Source organism: Ranitomeya variabilis, chromosome 2 (assembly GCF_051348905.1).
Source record: "Ranitomeya variabilis isolate aRanVar5 chromosome 2, aRanVar5.hap1, whole genome shotgun sequence".
NCBI classification, from domain to species: Eukaryota; Metazoa; Chordata; class Amphibia; order Anura; family Dendrobatidae; genus Ranitomeya; species Ranitomeya variabilis.
This window is the reverse complement of record NC_135233.1, coordinates 298,789,974-298,810,680: the sequence shown is the minus strand read 5'-3', so window position 1 is coordinate 298,810,680 and position 20,707 is coordinate 298,789,974. Positions and strand designations below refer to the sequence as shown.

Here is a 20,707-nt window from a genome sequence, read left to right as displayed (position 1 = left end):
GTCTAAAATTCCAGCAGAGCATTGTAAGAAACTCATTGATGGTTACCGGAAGCGGTTGGTCGCAGTTATTTTGACTAAAGGTTGTGCAACCAAGTATTAGGCTGAGGGGGCCAATACTTTTGTCTGGCCCATTTTTAGAGTTTTGTGTGAAATGATCAATGTTTTGCTTTTTGCTTCATTCTGTTTTGTGTTTTTTCATTTAAAACAAATTAAATGAAGATAATAATACCAAAGAATTTATGTTTGCAATCATTTTCAGGAAGAAACTGAGTATTATCTGACAGAATTGCAGGGGTGTCAATACTTTTGGCCACAACTGTATGACCCTTAGATTGCGCACAGGTGGACTTTCTTTCACTAAGCATGTGCCTTATGAAGGTAATTCCTTGCACCAAGAATTTTTAGGGGTTTAATAGCAAAAGGGGTGAATACAAATTCACATGCCAATTTTTAGTTATTTGATCCTCTAAATTTAATGTATGCCTATATTTTTCTCACTTCACTTCATCAGCATAGACTATTTAATGCTGATGCATCACACACAAATTGGATTACAAAAATATTTAAAGGGAACCTGTCACCCCCAAAATCGCGGGTGAGCTAAGCCCATCGGCATCAGGGGCTTATCTACAGCATTCTGTAATGCTGTAGATAAGCCGCCGATGTATCCTAAAAGATGAGAAAAAGACGTTAGATTATACTCACCCTGGGGTGGTCCCGCTGCTGCTACGGGTCCAGCGCCTCCCATCTTCATCAGATGACGTCCTCTTCTTCTCTTCATGCTGCGGCTCCGATGCAGGCGTACTTTGTCTGCCCTGTTGAGGGCAGAGCAAAGTACTGCAGTGAGCAGGCGCCGGGAAAGGTCAGAGAGGCCCAGCGCCTGCGTACTGCAGTACTTTGCTCTGCCCTTGCTCTGCAGACAAAGTACGCCTGCATCGGGGCCGCAGCGTGAAGACCAGAAGAGGACGTCATCTGATGAAGATGGGAGGCGCCGGACCCGTTGCAGCAGCGGGAACGCCCCTGGGTGAGTATAATCTAACGTCTTTTTCTCATCTTTTAGGATACATCAGCGGCTTATCTACAGCATTACAGAATGCTGTAGATAAGCCCCTGATGCCGGTGGGCTTAGGTCACCCGCGATTTTGGGGGTGACAGGTTCCCTTTAAACACCGATAGCATTGTATCAAAATAGGTAAAAAGCCAAGGGGGTGAATACTGTTGCAAGCTTCTGTACATAGTCTCATATATAGCTCCATGCTCTCTTTTATCATGCTGCTATTTATTTCTCATTCCTTTTCAGATTCATATGTTAATGATAGAGAAATCTAAATGAAATCATTATTTGGAGTGACCACCCTTTGCCTTCAAAACATCATGACCGCACACGATTTGTGAAGGAACTCGACAGGGAAGTTGTTCAAAACATCTTGGAGAACAAAACACAGATCTTCTGTGGATGTAGGTTTCCATAAATCATTCTTTCCATGTGATCCCAAACAGACTCAATGATGTTGAGATCAGGACTCTATGCTGTTCATACTGTCATGCTGAAGATAGCTTTTAATGACATTGCCTGTATATTTGGGATTGGTGTCCTGCTGCAGAATAAATTTGAAGCCAGTCCGATACCTCCCTGATAATATTGCATTATAGATAAGTATCTGACTGTATTTCTCTGCATTGACCAAATCCCCAACTCCATTTTCTGAAATGTAGCCCCAAACTTACAGGATCCTCCACCATGCTTCACTACTACCTGCAGACACTCATTATTGTTTCGCTCTCTAGCCATTCATCGAACAAACTGTTACAGACAAATATTTCACAATTTGACTCATCAGTCTAATAGCAGGGATGTCAAACTCAAATACTCAGAGGGCCAAAATTAAAAGCTTGGACAAAGTCGTGGGCCAACCTTGATATTTGTTAAAAAATTTCTACAATTGAGGAAGTTTTACCTTATCATCTAATATATATTATATTTATACGATTAACTTTTTAATATGGAAACAAACTTAAAGTGGTTGTGCCATTAACAAAGTACATTTTAATGAATAGATCTTTGAATAAAATATTGGAATGATATAATATGTTATGTAAGAGAAGTAAGAAGCATATGGCCCAATGGCCTAATTTAAATATGCAATAACAAAGGATAAAAAAGCTTGAATAATACAGATAATAACATAGTAACATAGTTATTAAGGTTGAAGGAACACTTTAAGTCCATCTAGTTCATTTCATAGCCTAACCTAACATGCCCTAACATGTTGATCCAGAGGAAGAAAAAAAAACCATGTTGCAAAGAGTAAGCTCCACATTGGGGAAAAAAAATCCTTCCCGACTCCACATAGTCAATCAGACTAGTTCCCTGGATCAACGCCCTATCAAGGAATCTAGTATATATTTTATACCCTGTAACATTATACTTTTCAAGAAAGGCATCCAGTCCCCTCTTAAATTTTAGTAATGAATCACTCATTACAACATCATACGGCAGAGAGTTCCGTAGTCTCACTGCTCTTACAGTAAAGAATCTGCGTCTGTTATTATGCTTAAACCTTCTTTCCTCCAGACGTAGAGGATGCCCCCTTGTCCCTGTCTCAGGTCTATGATTAAAAAGATCATCAGAAAGGTCTTTGTACTGTCCCCTCATATATTTATACATTAACATAAGATCACCCCTTAGCCTTCGTTTTTCCAAACTAAATAGCCCCAAGTGTAATAACCTCTCTTGGTATTGCAGACCCCCCAGTCCTCTAATAACCTTGATGCAAACAAAAGTGCCACCAAACACAGTATGACACCCCCACGGTGAATTCCTCAGCAGTAATCTCCACTCTCACAGTATGATGACCCTATTGAACCCCCTCCCTCAATCCACCAGATAAAGAAAGGTGATCCCTTCACAGTATTCTCCAACTGTAATCCCCACACAGCCCTCCATACAGTTTAATAGCCACAAAAATTATCCATACAGTATTATATGCCCCATATATTGCTCCACACAGTATAATGGCCCCATATATTGCTCCACACAGTATAATGGCCCCATATAGTTATCAATACAGTCTAATGGCCCCACATAGTGCTCCATACAGTATAATGGCAACACAAAAAGTGCTCTGCTTCATACAGTATAATGGCCCAATATAGTTTTCCATACAGTATAATGGCCCCACATAGTTCTACATAGAGTATAAAGGCCCCCATAGTTCTCTGTGCAGTATAATATGCACCATATAGTGCACCATACAGTAAAATGAGCCCCATAATGAGACCTTGTTTCCATGTCAAAAGTATGGTTTTTGGCCACAATTCTTCCCTGAAGGACACTTTCAGCCAGACTTCTCTGAATAGTAGATGGGTGGAGCCGGGTCTTGTTGGTTCTGCCAGTTCTGAGCTGATGGCACTGCTGAACATCTTCCAATTTTGAAGAGAAGTAAGCATGATGTGTCTTTCATCTGCTGCACTAAGTTTCCTTGCCCGACCACTGCATATATGGTCCTCAGCGTTGCCCATTTCTTTGTGTCTTCAGTGCTGATAAATACAGGCAGATACTTCCCCATCATTCAGTGCCATCAGGGAGGCATTTGATGGACTCCAAATATATTCTGCAGCAGGTCAACGCCTCAAATATACAGCCAATGTCCTAAAAAATTATATTCAGCCTAAAGAAGAATAAAGAGTCATTGAAGTGATGATATGGTCCCCACAGAACTCTGATCTCAACATCATTGTGTCTGTCTGGGATTACATGAAAACACAGATGCATTTGCACAAGCGACATCTACAGAAGATCTGTGGTTAGTTCTCCAAGATGTTTGATGCACCCTTCCGGCCAAGTTCCTGCAAGAACTGTGTGCATATGTATCTAGACAAATTAATACTTTGATGTTGCTTTCAAGAGAAAGGGAGGTCACATCAAATATTCATTTTATTTAGGTTTGTCTTTTGTCCATTAATTTTGCATTTGTTAATTGTTATAAATAAACTATTAACACTTATATATTTTTTTTTTGAACATTTGTAGTTTGCAGCATTTATTCCACACTTGCCTCCAGAGTATAATATAAACAGCGTGCAAATGTATAGAATGTTGGAGAATACAGATCATACTATTAAATATACTAAATGTGTTGTGTAATCATGTATATAGTGTGATTTTCTATGCTTTTTTGATCCCTTACTTTTTAGTGTATTCCTGTCAGTCCGACATAAATAGTTTCTATTGTGCCTCCGTATAAATAATTTTCTTTGTATAGTACTTGGTCTTTACAAGTCAGCAGGAGGTGTTTTTACAGATGCAATATGGTGATAGACTCAAGCTCCGTTGATTTGGGAATCCATTCCAACATCTCCAACGCTCTCGACGACTCGGCTGGGGTCTATGCTTCTCAAACTCTTATTTTTATTTATTTTTTTATTTTTTTATAAAAAGTTTTGTATCTACTCTTTCTGCTTTTGCTTGTGTAATAAATTATTTTCAGTTTTCTGCTTTTGCATATTTAACTTGTAAAATCAGCCAAATATATTCACTACAATGGTGATGTATTGGTAAAGAGCACCATGTGTTCTAATAATTGGATACCAACAGAAATAATTCTGTTGTACTAGGGGGGGAACCAAATCTAGGTCAGTATTGACAGAATGATAGATGGGAGTCATCCATCTTATTCTTCTCTGCCCAATTGAGAAAGAGTGTCATTTTATGAAACATTGCAAAAGGTTGAGCACACATACTTCTGGACTGAAAGCCTACGCTGAAAGGTTTGGGAAATGCAGACGAACTTTATATAAGGAGTAACTTGCCTGAAAACATACACATTATCATGTGGAAATGTGAATATATTTGTGCTGCTGTAAAGCTTTCTCTCTGGAGAGATTTTCTGACCTATGTCTAACCTGTCCTCCTTTGCTTAACTGGTATAGGTGACTGCTGCTGCGGGGACAATGTTGGTAATGGAGACTTAGTCACAGAGGGAGGTGAGAGGATAGATCCTAGAGGTTGAAGATAAAGTCAGCTGTGAGATCCATGGGATCTCCTGGTTGGAACCTCTGGATTTGCATGCATGTTACATCTAGTCAATCGATCCATAGCTTGGTAGACATTATTAGGAATGTTTCTGCTCAGTGACCTTGTATACACTGGGCTCGATTCTGATGTCAATCAATCAGTCAGTACTGGAATGCGCTGTGATAATGAACGGTGTGGGGCAATGGTGAATGATGGCTGCTTTGAGCCTTCCGCTCACTATTGCCAGACTCTTGTAACAAACTTTCATGCTGCTTGCTAACTCATCGAAAGTCATTTATTTCCATTATATTTATTAATGTCACCATCGCAGCTAAGGATGTTTCACTTGTACATAAAAAAGGGCCAATAGTAACTAACGTAGCAAATGAAACACATATGACAACGTATAAAGTGGTGACCGAGGTCCTGTACAGCAATGAGACCAATGTTCCTTGTGATTTGCGTGTAAATGCCATTTAATTAGACTTGTACTAGTTATCCGGAATTATCATTTTTATTCCTAATGTGCAGAAAATAGACTTTTTCGTTATGTTGCAGAATGCTGCCTTTTCATTCCAGACTCTTAAGGTACCCTCACACGAAGCGACGCTGCAGCGATAGCGACAACGATGCCGATCGCTGCAGCGTCGCTGTTTGATCGCTGGAGAGCTGTCACACAGACCGCTCTCCAGCGACCAACGATGCCGAGGTCCCCGGGTAACCAGGGTAAACATCGGGTTGCTAAGCGCAGGGCCGCGCTTAGTAACCCGATGTTTACCCTGGTTACCAGCGTAAAAGTAAAAAAAACAAACAGTACATGCTCACCTGCGCGTCCCCCAGCGTCTGCTTCCTGACACTGACTGAGCTCCGGCCCTAACAGCACAGCGGTGACGTCACCGCTGTGCTTTCACTTTGTAAGTGTCAGGAAGCAGACGCTGGGGGATGCGCAGGTGAGCATGTACTGTTTGTTTTTTTTACTTTTACGCTGGTAACCAGGGTAAACATCGGGTTACTAAGCGCGGCCCTGCGCTTAGCAACCCGATGTTTACCCTGGTTACCAGTGTAAAATATCGCTGGTATCGTTGCTTTTGCTTTCAAACACAACGATACACAGCGATCGGACAACCAAATAATGTTCTGGACTTTATTCAGCGACCAGCGACATCACAGCAGGATCCTGATCGCTGCTGCGTGTCAAACGAAACGATATCGCTAGCGAGGACGCTGCAACGTCACGGATCGCTAGCGATATCGTTACAAAGTCGTTTCGTGTGAAGGTACCTTATGAAACAAAGATTAGGTTATATTGAAAGATTAGATTGAAATACACAGATTAAATGGAATCTGTCAGAAGGATCACCCCTCCTAAGCCCACTGTATGGGCATGTAGGGCATAGGAAGCTGAATAAAATGATATATTGATATCTGTGATCCAGAGAAATGCGTATGTAAATGAGCTGTTAAGATCTATGGTCCAGACATAGATCTCCCTGAGAATCTGCCTCCAGAGATTATTTAATATGAAAAAAATGTGAGACATGTAGATCAGGAGAGCAGACTGACAGTTATTACATGTCTTGCATTGGTAATGTCAACATTAAAGGGAACCTGTCACCCCCAAAATCGAAGGTGAGCTAAGCCCACCAGCATTAGGGGCTTATCTACAGCATTCTGTAATGCTGTAGATAAGCCCCCGATGTACCCTGAAAGATGAGAAAAAGAGGTTAGATTATACTCACCCAGGGGCGGTCCCGCTGCGGTCCGGTCCGATGGGCATCGTGGTCCTGTCCGGGGCCTCCCATCGTCTTACGATGATGTCCTCTTCTTGTAGTCACGCTGCAGCTCCTGCGCAGGCGTACTTTGTCTGCCCTGTTGCAGCGTGAATACAAGAAGAGGACATCATCGTAAGAAGATGGGAGGCCCCGGACCGGACCACAATGCCCATCGGACCGGGACCGCCCCTGGGTGAGTATAATCTAACCTCTTTTTCTCATCTTTCAGGATAAGCAGGGGCTTAGCTCACCTTCGATTTTGGGGGTGACAGGTTCCCTTTAAGTTAAAATGAGCTCTGGAGGCAGAAGATTAGCACAACTTATTTTTAAATCCAAGAAACCACTAACTTATGTAAAACTATATTTCCGGTGTTAGAGGTGTTTATAGCCTTTAAAATGCTTTGCTTTTTTTTTATTTAATCCCAGAAAACACCACATCACTGGGTGACTATATGATATTTCAAAGCATAGGTGCACTGTAAAGTCGCTAGTAGACCTAATTTTTGCTGTATAAATGCAATAGCTTTTAAGCTTTAGTTGGCCAGAAGATGATTAGAATAAGTGGTTTCTGCACAGCTGTCCTGTTTTTTTCAATCTGAGCCACCGCATCAGGCTTCGATTACACAGTTAGGGTACTGTGCAAGAATCAGCTGAAGGTTGCTAATGGACAGTAATATAATGCATTATATTTGTTCCATTTCCAGGCATCATTTCCTAGCAATGGAACATTAGATAGTGGGGCTCTCACATATAGTAAGAAGGGCTGTATGTGCACTTATTGGCACTTTTGCATCATTTGGGATTCATTCACTGGTCATAAATTAATCATCATCCATAATGTTTGATATGTTTAAATCATAGCCTTAACCCACATTACAGCAGCTTTTACATCCATCATTCAATGCACGTCCGTTGTTTTCACCTGCCTCTTAAGTTTGGTTGTGGTACGCGAACAAAATGTCATATAATATTTCATAAATTAACTGATTATTGTTCTGCCAGGCTTGACGTTGCCATGTATAATTGCCGGAGACGTTGGAGATCCAGGAATTCCTGGCAACCCCGGACTTCCAGGTATTTTTAGAATTGTTATACATTTTTATGACCACTATTACAGTCTTGCAAAGATTGTGTTGAGAACACAGCATTTAATTTCCTGTCGATCAGTTCCATCTTTGGCTGGTCATCTGTTGAAGCCTGCTCCCTTCAAGTGCAAAGAGGTCACCGCAAAAGGGGTTTCTGCTGCAGCCAAATGTCTTACAGCCACACACAGTGACATGGCTGAGACACACCGAAGAGTTCTTTATATATGTTTGACATTTAATTGTAATATGAGACAGTTGTAAAGCGCTGCGGAATAAGTTGTAAAGCGCTGCGGAATATGTTGGCGCTATATAAATAAAAATTATTATTATTATTATTATTATTGCTGATGGCCAGTTGAAGCCAGCACCATCATCAACTGCAAAAGGCACAATGGAAAGAACTTCTGCTGCAGCCAGTTGTCTTTCGGCTACACACCGGCACACGGCTGAGGCACACAGAGAAGATTTCTTCATATATGTTTCCATTTTAATTGTGCAATGAGACAAAATAGGATGAGTAGGAGGAGATTGAGGGAGGATTTTCTGAGATGTTTTAATTTTCTGTGCATTTTCTGTTAAGGTTTTTGTAAGCAGCAATGCATTTATTTATATTTGGTCCACTTTTAAAAGAAGATAAAGAATGAAGTGAATTATTTTGTTGTTAGGTTCCAGGGGTGAAAAAGGATTCTCAGGAATTCCTGGGCTACGTGGTTTTGATGGGGCCAAAGGACAGCCAGGTAGTCCAGGGATTGGTGGATTTCCAGGACCTCCAGGTATGAACCAAGTAGGCATGTAGTTTTCAAGATGGCTAGGTAATGTAATATTTTTTATAATGGCCTGCCCCATTTGTTTCTCAGGATTTACCGGACCTCGGGGGGAAGACGGTCCTGTTGGTTTTCCTGGCTTGGATGGCATTGATGGACTGCCAGGAAAGACAGGAATTCCTGGTGTATCTGGTTTTAAGGGAGCACGTGGTGAAGTTTTGGGTGCTGAACCTGGTCCTCCTGGTGAGCCTGGAAGAGCTGGTGTCATAGGAGATAAAGGAATTAGAGGAGAATCTGGTTTTGATGGACCGAAAGGTAAGTAGAAAGCGTGCTTGGATGTCACTAACAGTAGGATGATTGGTCAATGATATTATGCGAGGTAACAGACTGATACATGCCTGACAGCAGATGTTGGGAGAAAGGATCATCAATCATGGCACATTTTAACATATCTCACCGTTTGTTCCCCCGTAAAGTGAGCTTATTCTCATTTCCTTCTTTAAATTGAGCACATATGCTCGCTGTCTTATGGGATAGCGGTGGCTCGATGAGTTCATATGTCTTCAATATGAAAAGGGAGTATGCCACGTCAATCACCTTTGGCAGAGGCTTATTTCCCAGGAGGATGAATGTATCCGGGGTTGACATTTAACAGCCCGATCCTTCTTTTCCCTGGCATTGTAAATAGAAACTCAGAGGCCTCCATACACATTAAATAATTGATAAGACATGCTGAAGAAGGCGGGTTTGGCCTGTCCATGGATAGAATAATGATGGATAAATTTTTATCATGGTTTCCACAATGTAAAGTTGATAATAAAGACTTTACTATATTTCTTTCTGATGCAGAGTTTTTTTTGGTTTCTGCCTAATAGGATTAGATGGGCGCCCTGGACTTATGGGTGCTAAAGGGGAAAAAGGTAATCCAGGATTTCCTGGAAACCAAGGTCCAAGAGGAGCACCTGGATTTGGAGGTGATGCTGGTATAAAAGGAAGACAAGGTCCTGTGGGAGAGACTGGATTTCAAGGGTCACCAGGTATGAAAATCAAAGTCGGTAAAAAATGCTCTAAATTTTAAAGAAAGCATTACATTTCCTATCTGTCAGAAAGGACCTATTTTTATAATAGCTAAGTGCAAACACTTTTATGGTACCATTGTAATGTTGAACAACTAAATGGTGATGTTCTTTGATGATAAACTTTGTATATGTATCTCAAGTGCAATAATGTAACAGTTCGGTAAGTACACCAGTCAGCAAAAATACTTGTTATACTGTGATTTACTATTAATAATGATTTTAGTATTATGTATTTCTGGTGATTATTGTTTTTACTACCCATTTATTGTACTCATGGTTACATAAATACATAGGGATAATAGTCCTCTATAGGGGGACATAAAAAAGGAGCAGCCACAGATCTATGGATTACTGTGACACAACAGATCAAAAGAAAAAGAATTGTGTAATGTCTGAATGTTACAAATGTAAATAGTAGCCACATATTACATATAAAACTGTGCAGAGGTGGAGCAAGGCCCAGGTGACAAATAACACAGAATGTATGGGAAGACCCAAATAGTAGTCCAAGGAAATGGAGGGATGGCCTACTATAAGGTAATAAACCACATAAGTTATATTCAAAAAGCTCATCCAGGCTTAACAGTATCAGTAGGAAAAGCCAATACCATTATTCTGTGGGATACCAGTGTAATGGACAACATATTTCAATTACAGGATATTTCATTAATGGACAATATGTTTCATCACCGGTAATATTGTCCCTTGATTATTTGCCTTTTATATGAACATGCTAAAAATGATGTTTCTCCAAAAAACAGGCAGGGAATTGTTTTACCTCACAGAAAGAATTATTTGTGATCTCCTACTGTCCTGTCTGCGTACTCTCTTGCTTCCTCCCCTGGCCAGGAGCTGTGGTATGATCAGACTATGTTTCTGTATGGTCAGACGCAGCCACTACACAGTACACAGCAGGGGCACATTTATAAGATTATCTCAGCACAGGAACAATTTTTAACACATCCAATTGTGGAAATTACTATTATTCCAAGATCTATTGATTAAAATGTACTTCCTGGATCAATGAGAAATTGATATTGTAGCTGGTAGTATATAAGTTGTACTCGAGAAATACATCCAGGCAGATTTTGAACTCTTTTTCTACTGCTTTTAAAGAAAAGAATCACATTCTGTGTGGTGTACAAACCTTGTTTCTCTAGATGTAGTGGGTGCCCCCTTGTTATATATGACTTTCTGTGTATAAATACAATGGATTTCATTGGAATGTTCACTTTGTAGATTCAGACTGAAGGCAGCAAAACCACCAAGGTACACATAAGGAAATAAGGAAGAAAAGAAACACCAGTGAAACAAACCAGAATGTGTGCTAAACCTTAGATTCCTCACAGTAACCCTTTTTACTCTGGTGACAGCATTACATCCCCTTTGCATTGTCTCAAGCATCTTTACCAGATGCTCGCTTGGAATAGCTTAAAGGGGTTGTCCACTACTTTCAATTAACCCCCAATGTATCCCCCTGGGGCCCCTGATGAATTGTGCAAATACCTTTTGTTGCCGTTTTTGCCTGTGAGCGGCGCTGTAGCGGCGGCTGAGTCCGGGTCACGTGACCCCCAGGCTGCAGCTGCCGCTTATTTCCGCCGACGTCACGTCAATTTCCAGGCTCTGGAAATTGACGTGACGTCAGCAGCAGGTGTGTCCCAGCCGCACAGTCAGAGCAGTCACTCATCAAGAATGACTGGGCTGTGGGCGGGGCTGGTGGCTGCCTGCGGGGCTGTGCTGGGGGCGGGCGGGGCTAGGCAGTGATGATGAAGGTGCGGGCGCTGGGGTCTGTATGTTCGTGCCGGCGCCGGTGCTCTGCGTGCCAGCGCCGGTATGTAGGTACGGCGCCGGGGCTCTGCGCCGGCATGTGGGGGTGGGGGTGGGGTGGGGGCCGGCGCCGGGGCTCTGCTGCCGGTATGTGCTGGGTCTGCTGCGGGGGGTGGGGTGGTCTTTGGTGTGTGTGTGTGTGTGTCTCTGTGTGCAGGCATTGTCCGATGGGACTACAAGTCCCATCGGGCTCTGCCTGCTACAGTGACAGTCAGTGACACATTAGCCAATGATGGGACAGTAGTAGTCCCATCATCCGGCTAATGTGTTGAATGTAAAAAAAAACAAAACAAAAAAAAAACACACATATACAGTACATACACACATACAGAACATGCGCCATGCGACGACATGCAACATGCTGCATGCGACGACATGCAACATGCTGCATGCGACGACATGCTGCATGCACCATGCGACGACATGCGCCATGCGACAACATGCGCCATGCGACTGCATGCACCATGCGACGGCATGCGACGACATGCGCCACGCGACGACATGCGACGGCATGCGCCATGTGACGGCATGCGACGACATGCGCCATGCGACGGCATGCGCCATGCGACTGCATGCGCCATGCGACGTCATGCGGCATGCGACGACATGCGGCATGCGACGACATGCGCATACATACATACAGACATACAGTACATATAACAGATTACATACTCACCATCACTTGTCACTTTGATCCCCGAAGCCAGTGTCATAAAAAATATTAAAATAATAAACAACCAATATACTCCCTGATCCGCAGAAATCCAATTAAAACGAGTGTCCCACGACGATCTCCCGTGGAGAACAGGAGCATCTGCTGATGCAACCACTCTCCAGGGGCTCCAGGAAGACAATGAGGGGAGGAAGGTATCCTTCCACAATGTATTCCCCACAATGTATTCCTACGCCCCTGTGAGAAAATAGTCCCTAGTCTCACTTTATGGCATGCTGTATGAGAAAGTTCCCATGCAGCTTTTTGCCATAAAGTGAGACCAGTGAACTATAGTAACCTCAGTGATGCACTGCAGGAGCCATTGTCTCCTGTCAGTGTGTCACTGAGGGTCCTATAGAGCAGTGACATCACCCGATGTCACTGTTCTATAGGGGAGGTCGTCGTGGGACACTCGTTATTAATTGGACTACGGCGGACAGGTAGTATACGGTTTATTATTTTACGTTTTTTGCAGGGGCTGAAGTATGGTAAGTATGGTGAAATGAAGAATATTACAATACTTTTTCCTAATGTGTGTGTGTTTTATTAACCCTTTATTAATATTGGATTAATAATGGATAGGCGTCTTATTGACGCCTCTCCGTTATTAACCCGGCTTAATGTCACCTTACAATAGCAAGGTGACATTAACCCCTTATTACCCCATATCCCACCGCTACACGGGAGTGGGAAGAGAGGGGCTTAGGCTGGTTTCACACTTGCGTTTTTATCTGCATGCGTTTTTTAAAAAACCGCATGTGTGAAAAAACGCATGTAAACGTGGTAAAACGCTGCGTTTTTTAGACGCATGCGTTTTTGCATGTAGAAAAAAACGCGGCGTTTTGCCGCGTTTACATGCGTTTTTTCATGCGTTTGCGTTTTTAAAACGCATGCTGAGAAGTGTGTGACAGCTGCCAATCATCAAAATCCACAAGAAAACGCACTATAAATAGAAATAGCTAGGGGTAGGGTTAGGGCCTAACCCTAACCCTAAACGTGACAGAAATACGTGGCACTGAAATACGTGGCACTGAAATACGTGGCACTTAAATCCGTGGCACTGAAATACATGGCACGTGGCACTGAAATACGTGGCACTTAAATCCGTGGCACTGAAATACGTGTCACGTGAAACTTAAATACGTGGCACTTACATACATGGCACTTACATACATGGCACTTACATACGTGGCACCTACATATGTGGCACTTACATACGTGGCACTTAAATACGTGGCACGTGGCACATACGTGGCACGTGGCACATACGTGGCACTTATATACGTGGCACGTGGCACTTGCATACGTGGCACTTATATACGTGGCACTTATATACGTGGCACTTACATACGTGACACTTACATACGTGGCACTTACATACGTGGCACGTGGCACTTAACTACGTGGCACTTACATATGTGGCACTTACATACGTGGCACTTAAATACGTGGCACGTGGCACTTACATACGTGGCACTTACATATGTGGCACTTACATACGTGGCACTTACATACGTGGCACGTGGCACTTACATACGTGGCACTTACATATGTGGCACTTACATACGTGGCACTTCAATACGTGGCACGTGGCACTTACATACGTGGCACTTATATACGTGGCACTTACATACGTGACACTTACATACGTGGCACTTACATACGTGGCACTTACATACGTGGCACTTACATACGTGGCACTTATATACGTGGCACTGAAATATCGTGGCACTATGTCATAAAATGTTCATTAAACGGTTAGGGGTGAGGTTAGGGGTAGGGTTAGGGTTTGGGTCCCTTTATCACCCTGATGGTGGTGGGTGGTTTTTCAGTGTTTTTTGTTTTTTTTCTATAAAAACGCATGCGTTTTTAACGCAAACAAACGCGCGCGTTCAAAAACGCATGCGTTGCCGAAAACGCGTCAAAACGCATGCGAAAAAACGCATGCGTTTTTAATGTTAAGTATAGGAAAAAAACGCATGCGTTTTTTAGCGCTAAAATGCAGCGTCCAAAAACGCAAGTGTGAAACCAGCCTCAGTGCCGGAATTGGCGCATCTAAGGCTACGTTCACATTTGCGTTGTGCGCCGCAGCGTCGGAGACGCAACGCACAACGCAAACAAAAACGCAACAAAACGCACGCTAAAACGACGCATGCGTCCTTTTTGGCCGAAAGTTGGACGCAAAAAAAATGCAACTTGCTGCGTCCTCTGCGCCCAACGCTTGTGGCCAAAAAAACCCATGCGTCGTAAAACGCAGCACAATGCATGTCCATGCGCCCCCATGTTAAATATAGGGGCGCATGACGCATGCGGCGACGCTGCGGCGCCGAACGCTAATGTGAACGTAGACTTACAGATGCGCCATTTCTGGGGCGGCTGCGGACTGGTATTTGTAGCCGGGGGGGGGAACCAATATCCATGGCCCCTCTCTAGGCTATTAATATCAGCCCGCAGCTGTCTGCGTAGCCTTTCTGGCTATAAAATATAGGGGGACCCCACGTCATTTTTTGGGGGGGTCCCTCTATTTTAATAGCCAGTAAAGGCTACGCAGACAGCTGCGGGCTGATATTCATAGCAGGCTACAAATATTGGCCTCGGCCGTCGGCTTTCCCCCTCTGGCGCAGAAAATTGCGCGGGACCCCCCCCCGTTTTTTTCAGTTTTTTATTAAATTAAACGCTCATTAAGCCCTGTTTCACACTTGCGTCGGCACGGGTCCATCTCTATGCGTTGGGCCGACGTACCGACGCACGTTGTGAAATTTGTGCACGTCGTGGGCAGCGGATGCAGTTTTTCAACGCATCCGCTGCCCATTCTGAAGTTCGGAGAGGAGGGGGCGGAGTTTTGGCCGTGCATGCACGGTAGAAAATGGCAGACGTGACGGATGTGCCAACGGTCCGCCAAAACACGACGCATCCGTTGCACGATGGACGCGACGTGTGACCATCCGTCGCGATCCTTCACTAATACACGTCTATGGGTAAAAAACGCATCCTGCGAGCACATTTGCAGGATCCGTTTTTTTCCCAAAAAGACGGATTGCGAAAAACGCAAGTGTGAAAGTAGCCTTATAGAAACATCGGCCTTTCTATTATATATCTATGGATATATCTATCTATAGATATATTTATCTATAGATATATCTATAGATACATAGATGTATCTATCCATATATTTGGCTGCTTTCACACATCAGGTTTTTGCCGTGAGGCACAATCCGGCGAGTTTTGAAAAAAACGGATCCATTTTTTTCCGACGGATCCGTCTTTTTCTCATAGAGTTTCATCCGTTTTTTGCCGGATCCGTCAAAAAAGCTGTTTCCGCCAGATGGAAAACACATACAGAGGAACGTTTTTTCTGTCCGGCGAAAAAACGCACAGCGACGGATCCGGCAAAAAAAGTATGAAACTGAGCTGTGAAATGATGAATCCGGCCTTGGAATCCGTTTTTTCATGCATGTTTCCATTCAAATCATGCACATTTTCCGTTTATTTACTTATTTCCAAAAACGGCATTAAAACCGCGCATAAACCGCACCCAAAAAAGCATAAAAACTGCACCAAAAACTGCATCAAAACTGCACCAAAAACTGCATCAAAACCTGGTGCAGTTTCGCAGTTTTGGTGCGGTTTTGATACAGTTTTTGGTGCGGTTTTGATGCAGTTCTTGGTGCGGTTTCGGTGCGGCTTTTTCCGCAGCATGTGCACAAGTCTGCGGCTCCCATAGACTTACATTGGTTGTACACTACACTGCGGATTTGATGCAATTCAGTGCAGCAAAAAACGCTGCGGATCTGCAATCAGATCCGCAACGTGTGCACACAGCCTTAGTATTTAGGGAACCTAGCCAAAAAGCCAAGCAAAAAACAAGCGTGGGATTGCACTTTTTTTGCCATTTCATTGCACTTTGAATTTTTTTCACATTTTCTGCTACACGACATGGTAAAACCAATGATGGCGTTCAAAAGTAGAACTTGTTCTGCAAAAGATAAGCCCTCACATGGCCATACTGACGGAAAAATTATGGCTCTGGAAAGAAGGGGAGCGATAAACTAAAACAAAAAAGCTCCAGGGGTGAAGGGGTTTAGAAACATGGATATAGACATACCTATGGAAATAGACATAGATATATCTGTATCTATCTATCTATCTATCTATCTATCTTTCCCTCTATCTATCTATCTATCTATCTATCTATCTATCTATCTATCTGTGTAATGGAGTGTGGGTTGGACAAATGTAAAAGAGGAGGTCGGACAGAAATGACATCACAAATCTTTCTGAAGCTAGAGGAGGGAGAGGAGGGAGGGGTTGGGGTGTGTTTTGGAGTGGGTGTGCTAGGTTCAGGCTTAGTAGCAGTGCAATGCATCATGGAACTTGTAGTATTAGAGCACAATGACTCAGGAGAAAGGAAGTTGTCGATTAACCCCATGAGAGCTGAATCCAGCACTAAAATGTGCTGCTACAGCATGATAAAAGGTAATATTGCTAAAATAAACACAGTAGATGTTTTCAGTGGCCCATAATAGCAAGATTTATGAAAAAAAAAAAAAAAGGTTATAGTAGTGGACAACTTCTTTAAATTGTTTGATGATTTGCCTTCACAGTCAATTGTGTTGAGGTTGAGTGATTGTGGAGACCATGTTGTCTGACACAGCACTCCATCCCTGTCCCTATTGGTCACATAGCTGTTACATAGTCTGGAAATGTGTTCTCAGTCATTGTCCTACTGCACTGATGGTCCTACTATGTGCAAATCGGATGGTATGACACATCATTTCAGAATGCTGTAGTAGCCATGCTGGGTAAGTGTATCTTAAATTTGGAATAAAGCACCAACAGCAAAGCACCCCTACACCATCACATCTTCCTTTCCATGTTTTACGGTGGGTACCACACATACACATGTAGAAACCATTCACTCATCTTTTCTGCATTTCACAAAGACATGGCACTTGGTACCAAAAATCTAAAATTTTGACTCTTCAGACCACAATACAGATTTTCACTGATCTAATGTCCAGTCCTTGCGTTGCTTAGCCCAAACAAGTATCCTCATGTTTACGATCATCAGTAGTGGCTTCTTTACAGCAATTTGACCATAAAGGCACTCTTCTTGTAGAGTCCTCTACACAGTTGAGATGTGTCTGCTACTTGATGTCTGTGCATCATAGATGAGGGCTGCTGTCTGAGGTGCTGTCAGCCTGTCAGTTTGCAACTCTGATGATTCTATCCTCTCCAGCAGAGGTCATTGTTGGTCATCCATTCCTGAGATTGAGATGCGAGCCAATTTCATCACAGCAATTGATGGATATCATGACTACACTTAAGGATCCCTTCAAGGTTCTAGCAATGTTCCGGATTAACTGACTTCCATGAATTAAATAAATGTTGGTCTGTTGTTTGTCATTACTTAGTCAACTGTTTCTTGCCATATTCTGGGCTAGAATATGTGGAAAAGGATTCAGGTCTGAATAGAACCGTGTACTAACACCTGATGGTCGCAATCACTTTCTGAAGGCCGGTGATTCCACAAATGAACTTTTCACGAGGCATATCTGTTCATTGGAAGCCAATCCAAGTGACTACCTTATGAAGCTGCTTTAGAGAATGCCTAGGGAGGGGAATGCTGTCATCAGATTCTTTGCTGGGTACATTGATGAATATAAGGTTAAATACATATGATTCACACGTGTCCCTTTACTCCTTGCTTCCATATGTGTTTCTTCGTAGTTTGCACATTCCAATAAAAACAAACAAAAAAAAACGTTGCATAAACTTGTGTATCCAAATGTTTGACTTTGATTGTGTAGATACCAGGTCTCCACTCCATGATTATTCTAAATTCAGTTGCACAAGCTGTGATCATCTTTTCATTGCATTTAATATTTTAGTCACCCATCTTTAAACATGCTCAAGCTCTCCAATGATTTTTTTTTGTACACTAGCACTCAAAACTTACACAATATTCTTTGAGAGTCCTCAGTGGTTGATACCTTTTAATGGCTAACTGAAAAGATGGTAACAAATTGCAAGCTTTCGAGACTACATACGTCTCTTCATCAGGCAAAGACTAAAACAAATTCTGAAGAATCACATATTTATGCACGGTACCAAGATATATTTCTTTCCTGTATCACAATATTCTTTATAAGGTATGACTAATTTGTCAAGTGGCATCATTATTTTTTAATCATGAGCATGTGTGCCTTTTTTAGATATACACTATATTATTGCCTTGGCGTCAGCTGCTTGGCACTGGGTGCTACAGTTAGGCTTTTTGTCAACTAAAATTCATTTCCCGTGTTTTACCCAGGGTTTTCCCATTTAGTAAGTTATCTTGTCTTGTATTTCTTATATTTTTTCTTACCAAGTGCAGAACCTTACATCTGGCAGTGTTAAAACTTCAAAAGCAATTAACTTATCCAGATACATTTGCATTATAGAAATTGTACTTAATACAGTTGATCAAAAGGATTCTCGGGATCCTGATCCAGCATTCACGTCAGTAGTCCATGGCCCCTGGACCAGATCCCTACTCTTACCTGCTGGCATCCATGGCTCCAGTTCTGATTAGTAGCCTCTGTGCATCATCATCATCATCGAAACGCAAACAAGATATCACCCCAAGCCTTCTAATTGGAAGAGGAGCCGAGGATGTAGGAAGGGAGTTCTCAGGGCGATGGTCCTATAGCCATGGATTACTGAAGTGACTGCTGGTTCTGGGTCATGAAAATCTTTATTACTGAACTTTAGTAATAAATATATTTAAGTGCGCAAACCATATTTCTTCCCCTATGGCAAGAAAGTAACCCAATCTAAGTATGACTCTGTAATATTATATAATTCTACTGCACTTGAGTACTAAAGAGTATATAATTGGGGTAAGAAATGCACATCTACATATTGTAGTGCCCATTAGGGATATTGAGGATAAATAGAATTAAAATGTACTGACTTTGAGAGGTGATAATCATGAGTGAATATTGGAGTTATGGTAGTGGATGTCTCATAAATCACTGTCTTTCGTCTGTTCATCCACTTGTCTAGATTTCTGTTTTGTAGTTACTTTCTAACTCTGATCACTAACCGTAACTCAATCAGATGGCTAAATACAATCACGGATGAAGCTCAGGAATATCATTCTCTCCTTTCTTGTTATCTTCCATGTCCTTCCTTCCATGTGGTGCTCTTCTAGACAAAATGATTCATTTGTTTTGTTATATCACTCAGCTGGCAATTTCCATTTCACCATGTGCTATCTTTCAAACATTTTGTCTGTTTTTCCTTCATCATGCTTGTATTCCAAATTTCACCAATCTTCCATATTTTGATGTGATTCTGTATGGTTTCGGCTTCTTCACGTAGGCTGCCAAGGTGAGAAAGTGCTCTCTAGCATAAAAGCAGATCGACTAACAGCCCAGCTATTGATGCTGCGGGCACTGGCCACAGGTGACACCCCTTATATATATTAAAAAAAAAAAAAAAGCATTGTCCCCATGTGGTACAAAAATGAAAAAGAGGGTAATGTAAACTTAAAAAAAATCACTTCTTATATATATTTCCTACTATAAAAAGCTGGATAATATGAAGCAAAGCAGTATTTCATTCTTTGGGCTCCGATCACAAGCCTGGCTATTGTAGTGAAGATAGACCTTTTATTGTCATTGTGCTCCTACTGAGACACCTTGTTGCTCATTACACAAATAGGGAGATGGGGTAAATTGGGATAAACTGAATTTTGTAATTTGATACCAATTTTTTAACTACCTCCAGCCAATATAAAGCTATAACAGAGCAAGACTCAGTGTCATAGCTAGAGTCCCATGGGCCTCAGTGCAAAATGTGGACATGTGCCCCCACCTCCATGTTAGTCGTAACTTTGTAGTGTTCTAGATCCTAGAAAGACATACTTGTTCACTCTTTGACTCTCCATGTAATAATATCTCTCGTCCTGTCCCTTTTCTATAATAAAATCCCCCATCCTGGACCACTTCATGACCTAATATCCCCCTTCCTGGTATAATGTCACCTGTCCTGGGCCTCTAATGGCCCCCATAATGGCCAATTTCTGGAACAATGCTCCCCATCCTGTTATAACGTCCCCCATCATGGGCCCCTATCTGATATTATATCCCCCTTCCTATAACAATATCCCCAATCCTGGGACCCTTCCTGGCATAATGTCTCCCATCCTTCCTGGTATACTGTACCCCATGCTGGGCCTCTTCCTGACATAATGTCTACGATCCTGGGCACTTTACTGGTATAACATCCATTCTCCCACTCTCTTCCGATACATTAATACAAAAACTAAGCAATTCTTCTTCACTTTCTTCACTCTCACGACGTGCGGCGTCCTCTTCTATAGAATGCAGCTGAATTTGGCTTTCCATGTATATAAAATATGCTTAAAATCATCTCATCTGACCAGAACGTGAAATACTGCTTAAA

At 42.3% G+C, this 20,707-nt stretch overlaps 1 protein-coding gene across 2 annotated transcripts in view; it reads left to right on the top strand.

The window, feature by feature from the left end:
• COL4A6 (collagen type IV alpha 6 chain) overlaps positions 1-20,707 on the top strand; it is a 388,359-nt gene that overhangs the window by 328,917 nt on the left and 38,735 nt on the right. Inside the window, exons 25-29 of one of the 2 annotated variants that reach the window (XM_077285138.1) lie at positions 4,933-4,986; positions 7,792-7,863; positions 8,540-8,647; positions 8,732-8,953; positions 9,514-9,675. In XM_077285138.1, coding sequence (XP_077141253.1) covers positions 4,933-4,986; positions 7,792-7,863; positions 8,540-8,647; positions 8,732-8,953; positions 9,514-9,675 — 618 coding nt within the window. The remainder of the gene's footprint in view (positions 1-4,932; positions 4,987-7,791; positions 7,864-8,539; positions 8,648-8,731; positions 8,954-9,513; positions 9,676-20,707) is intronic. The other variant, XM_077285139.1, reaches the window with a different exon arrangement.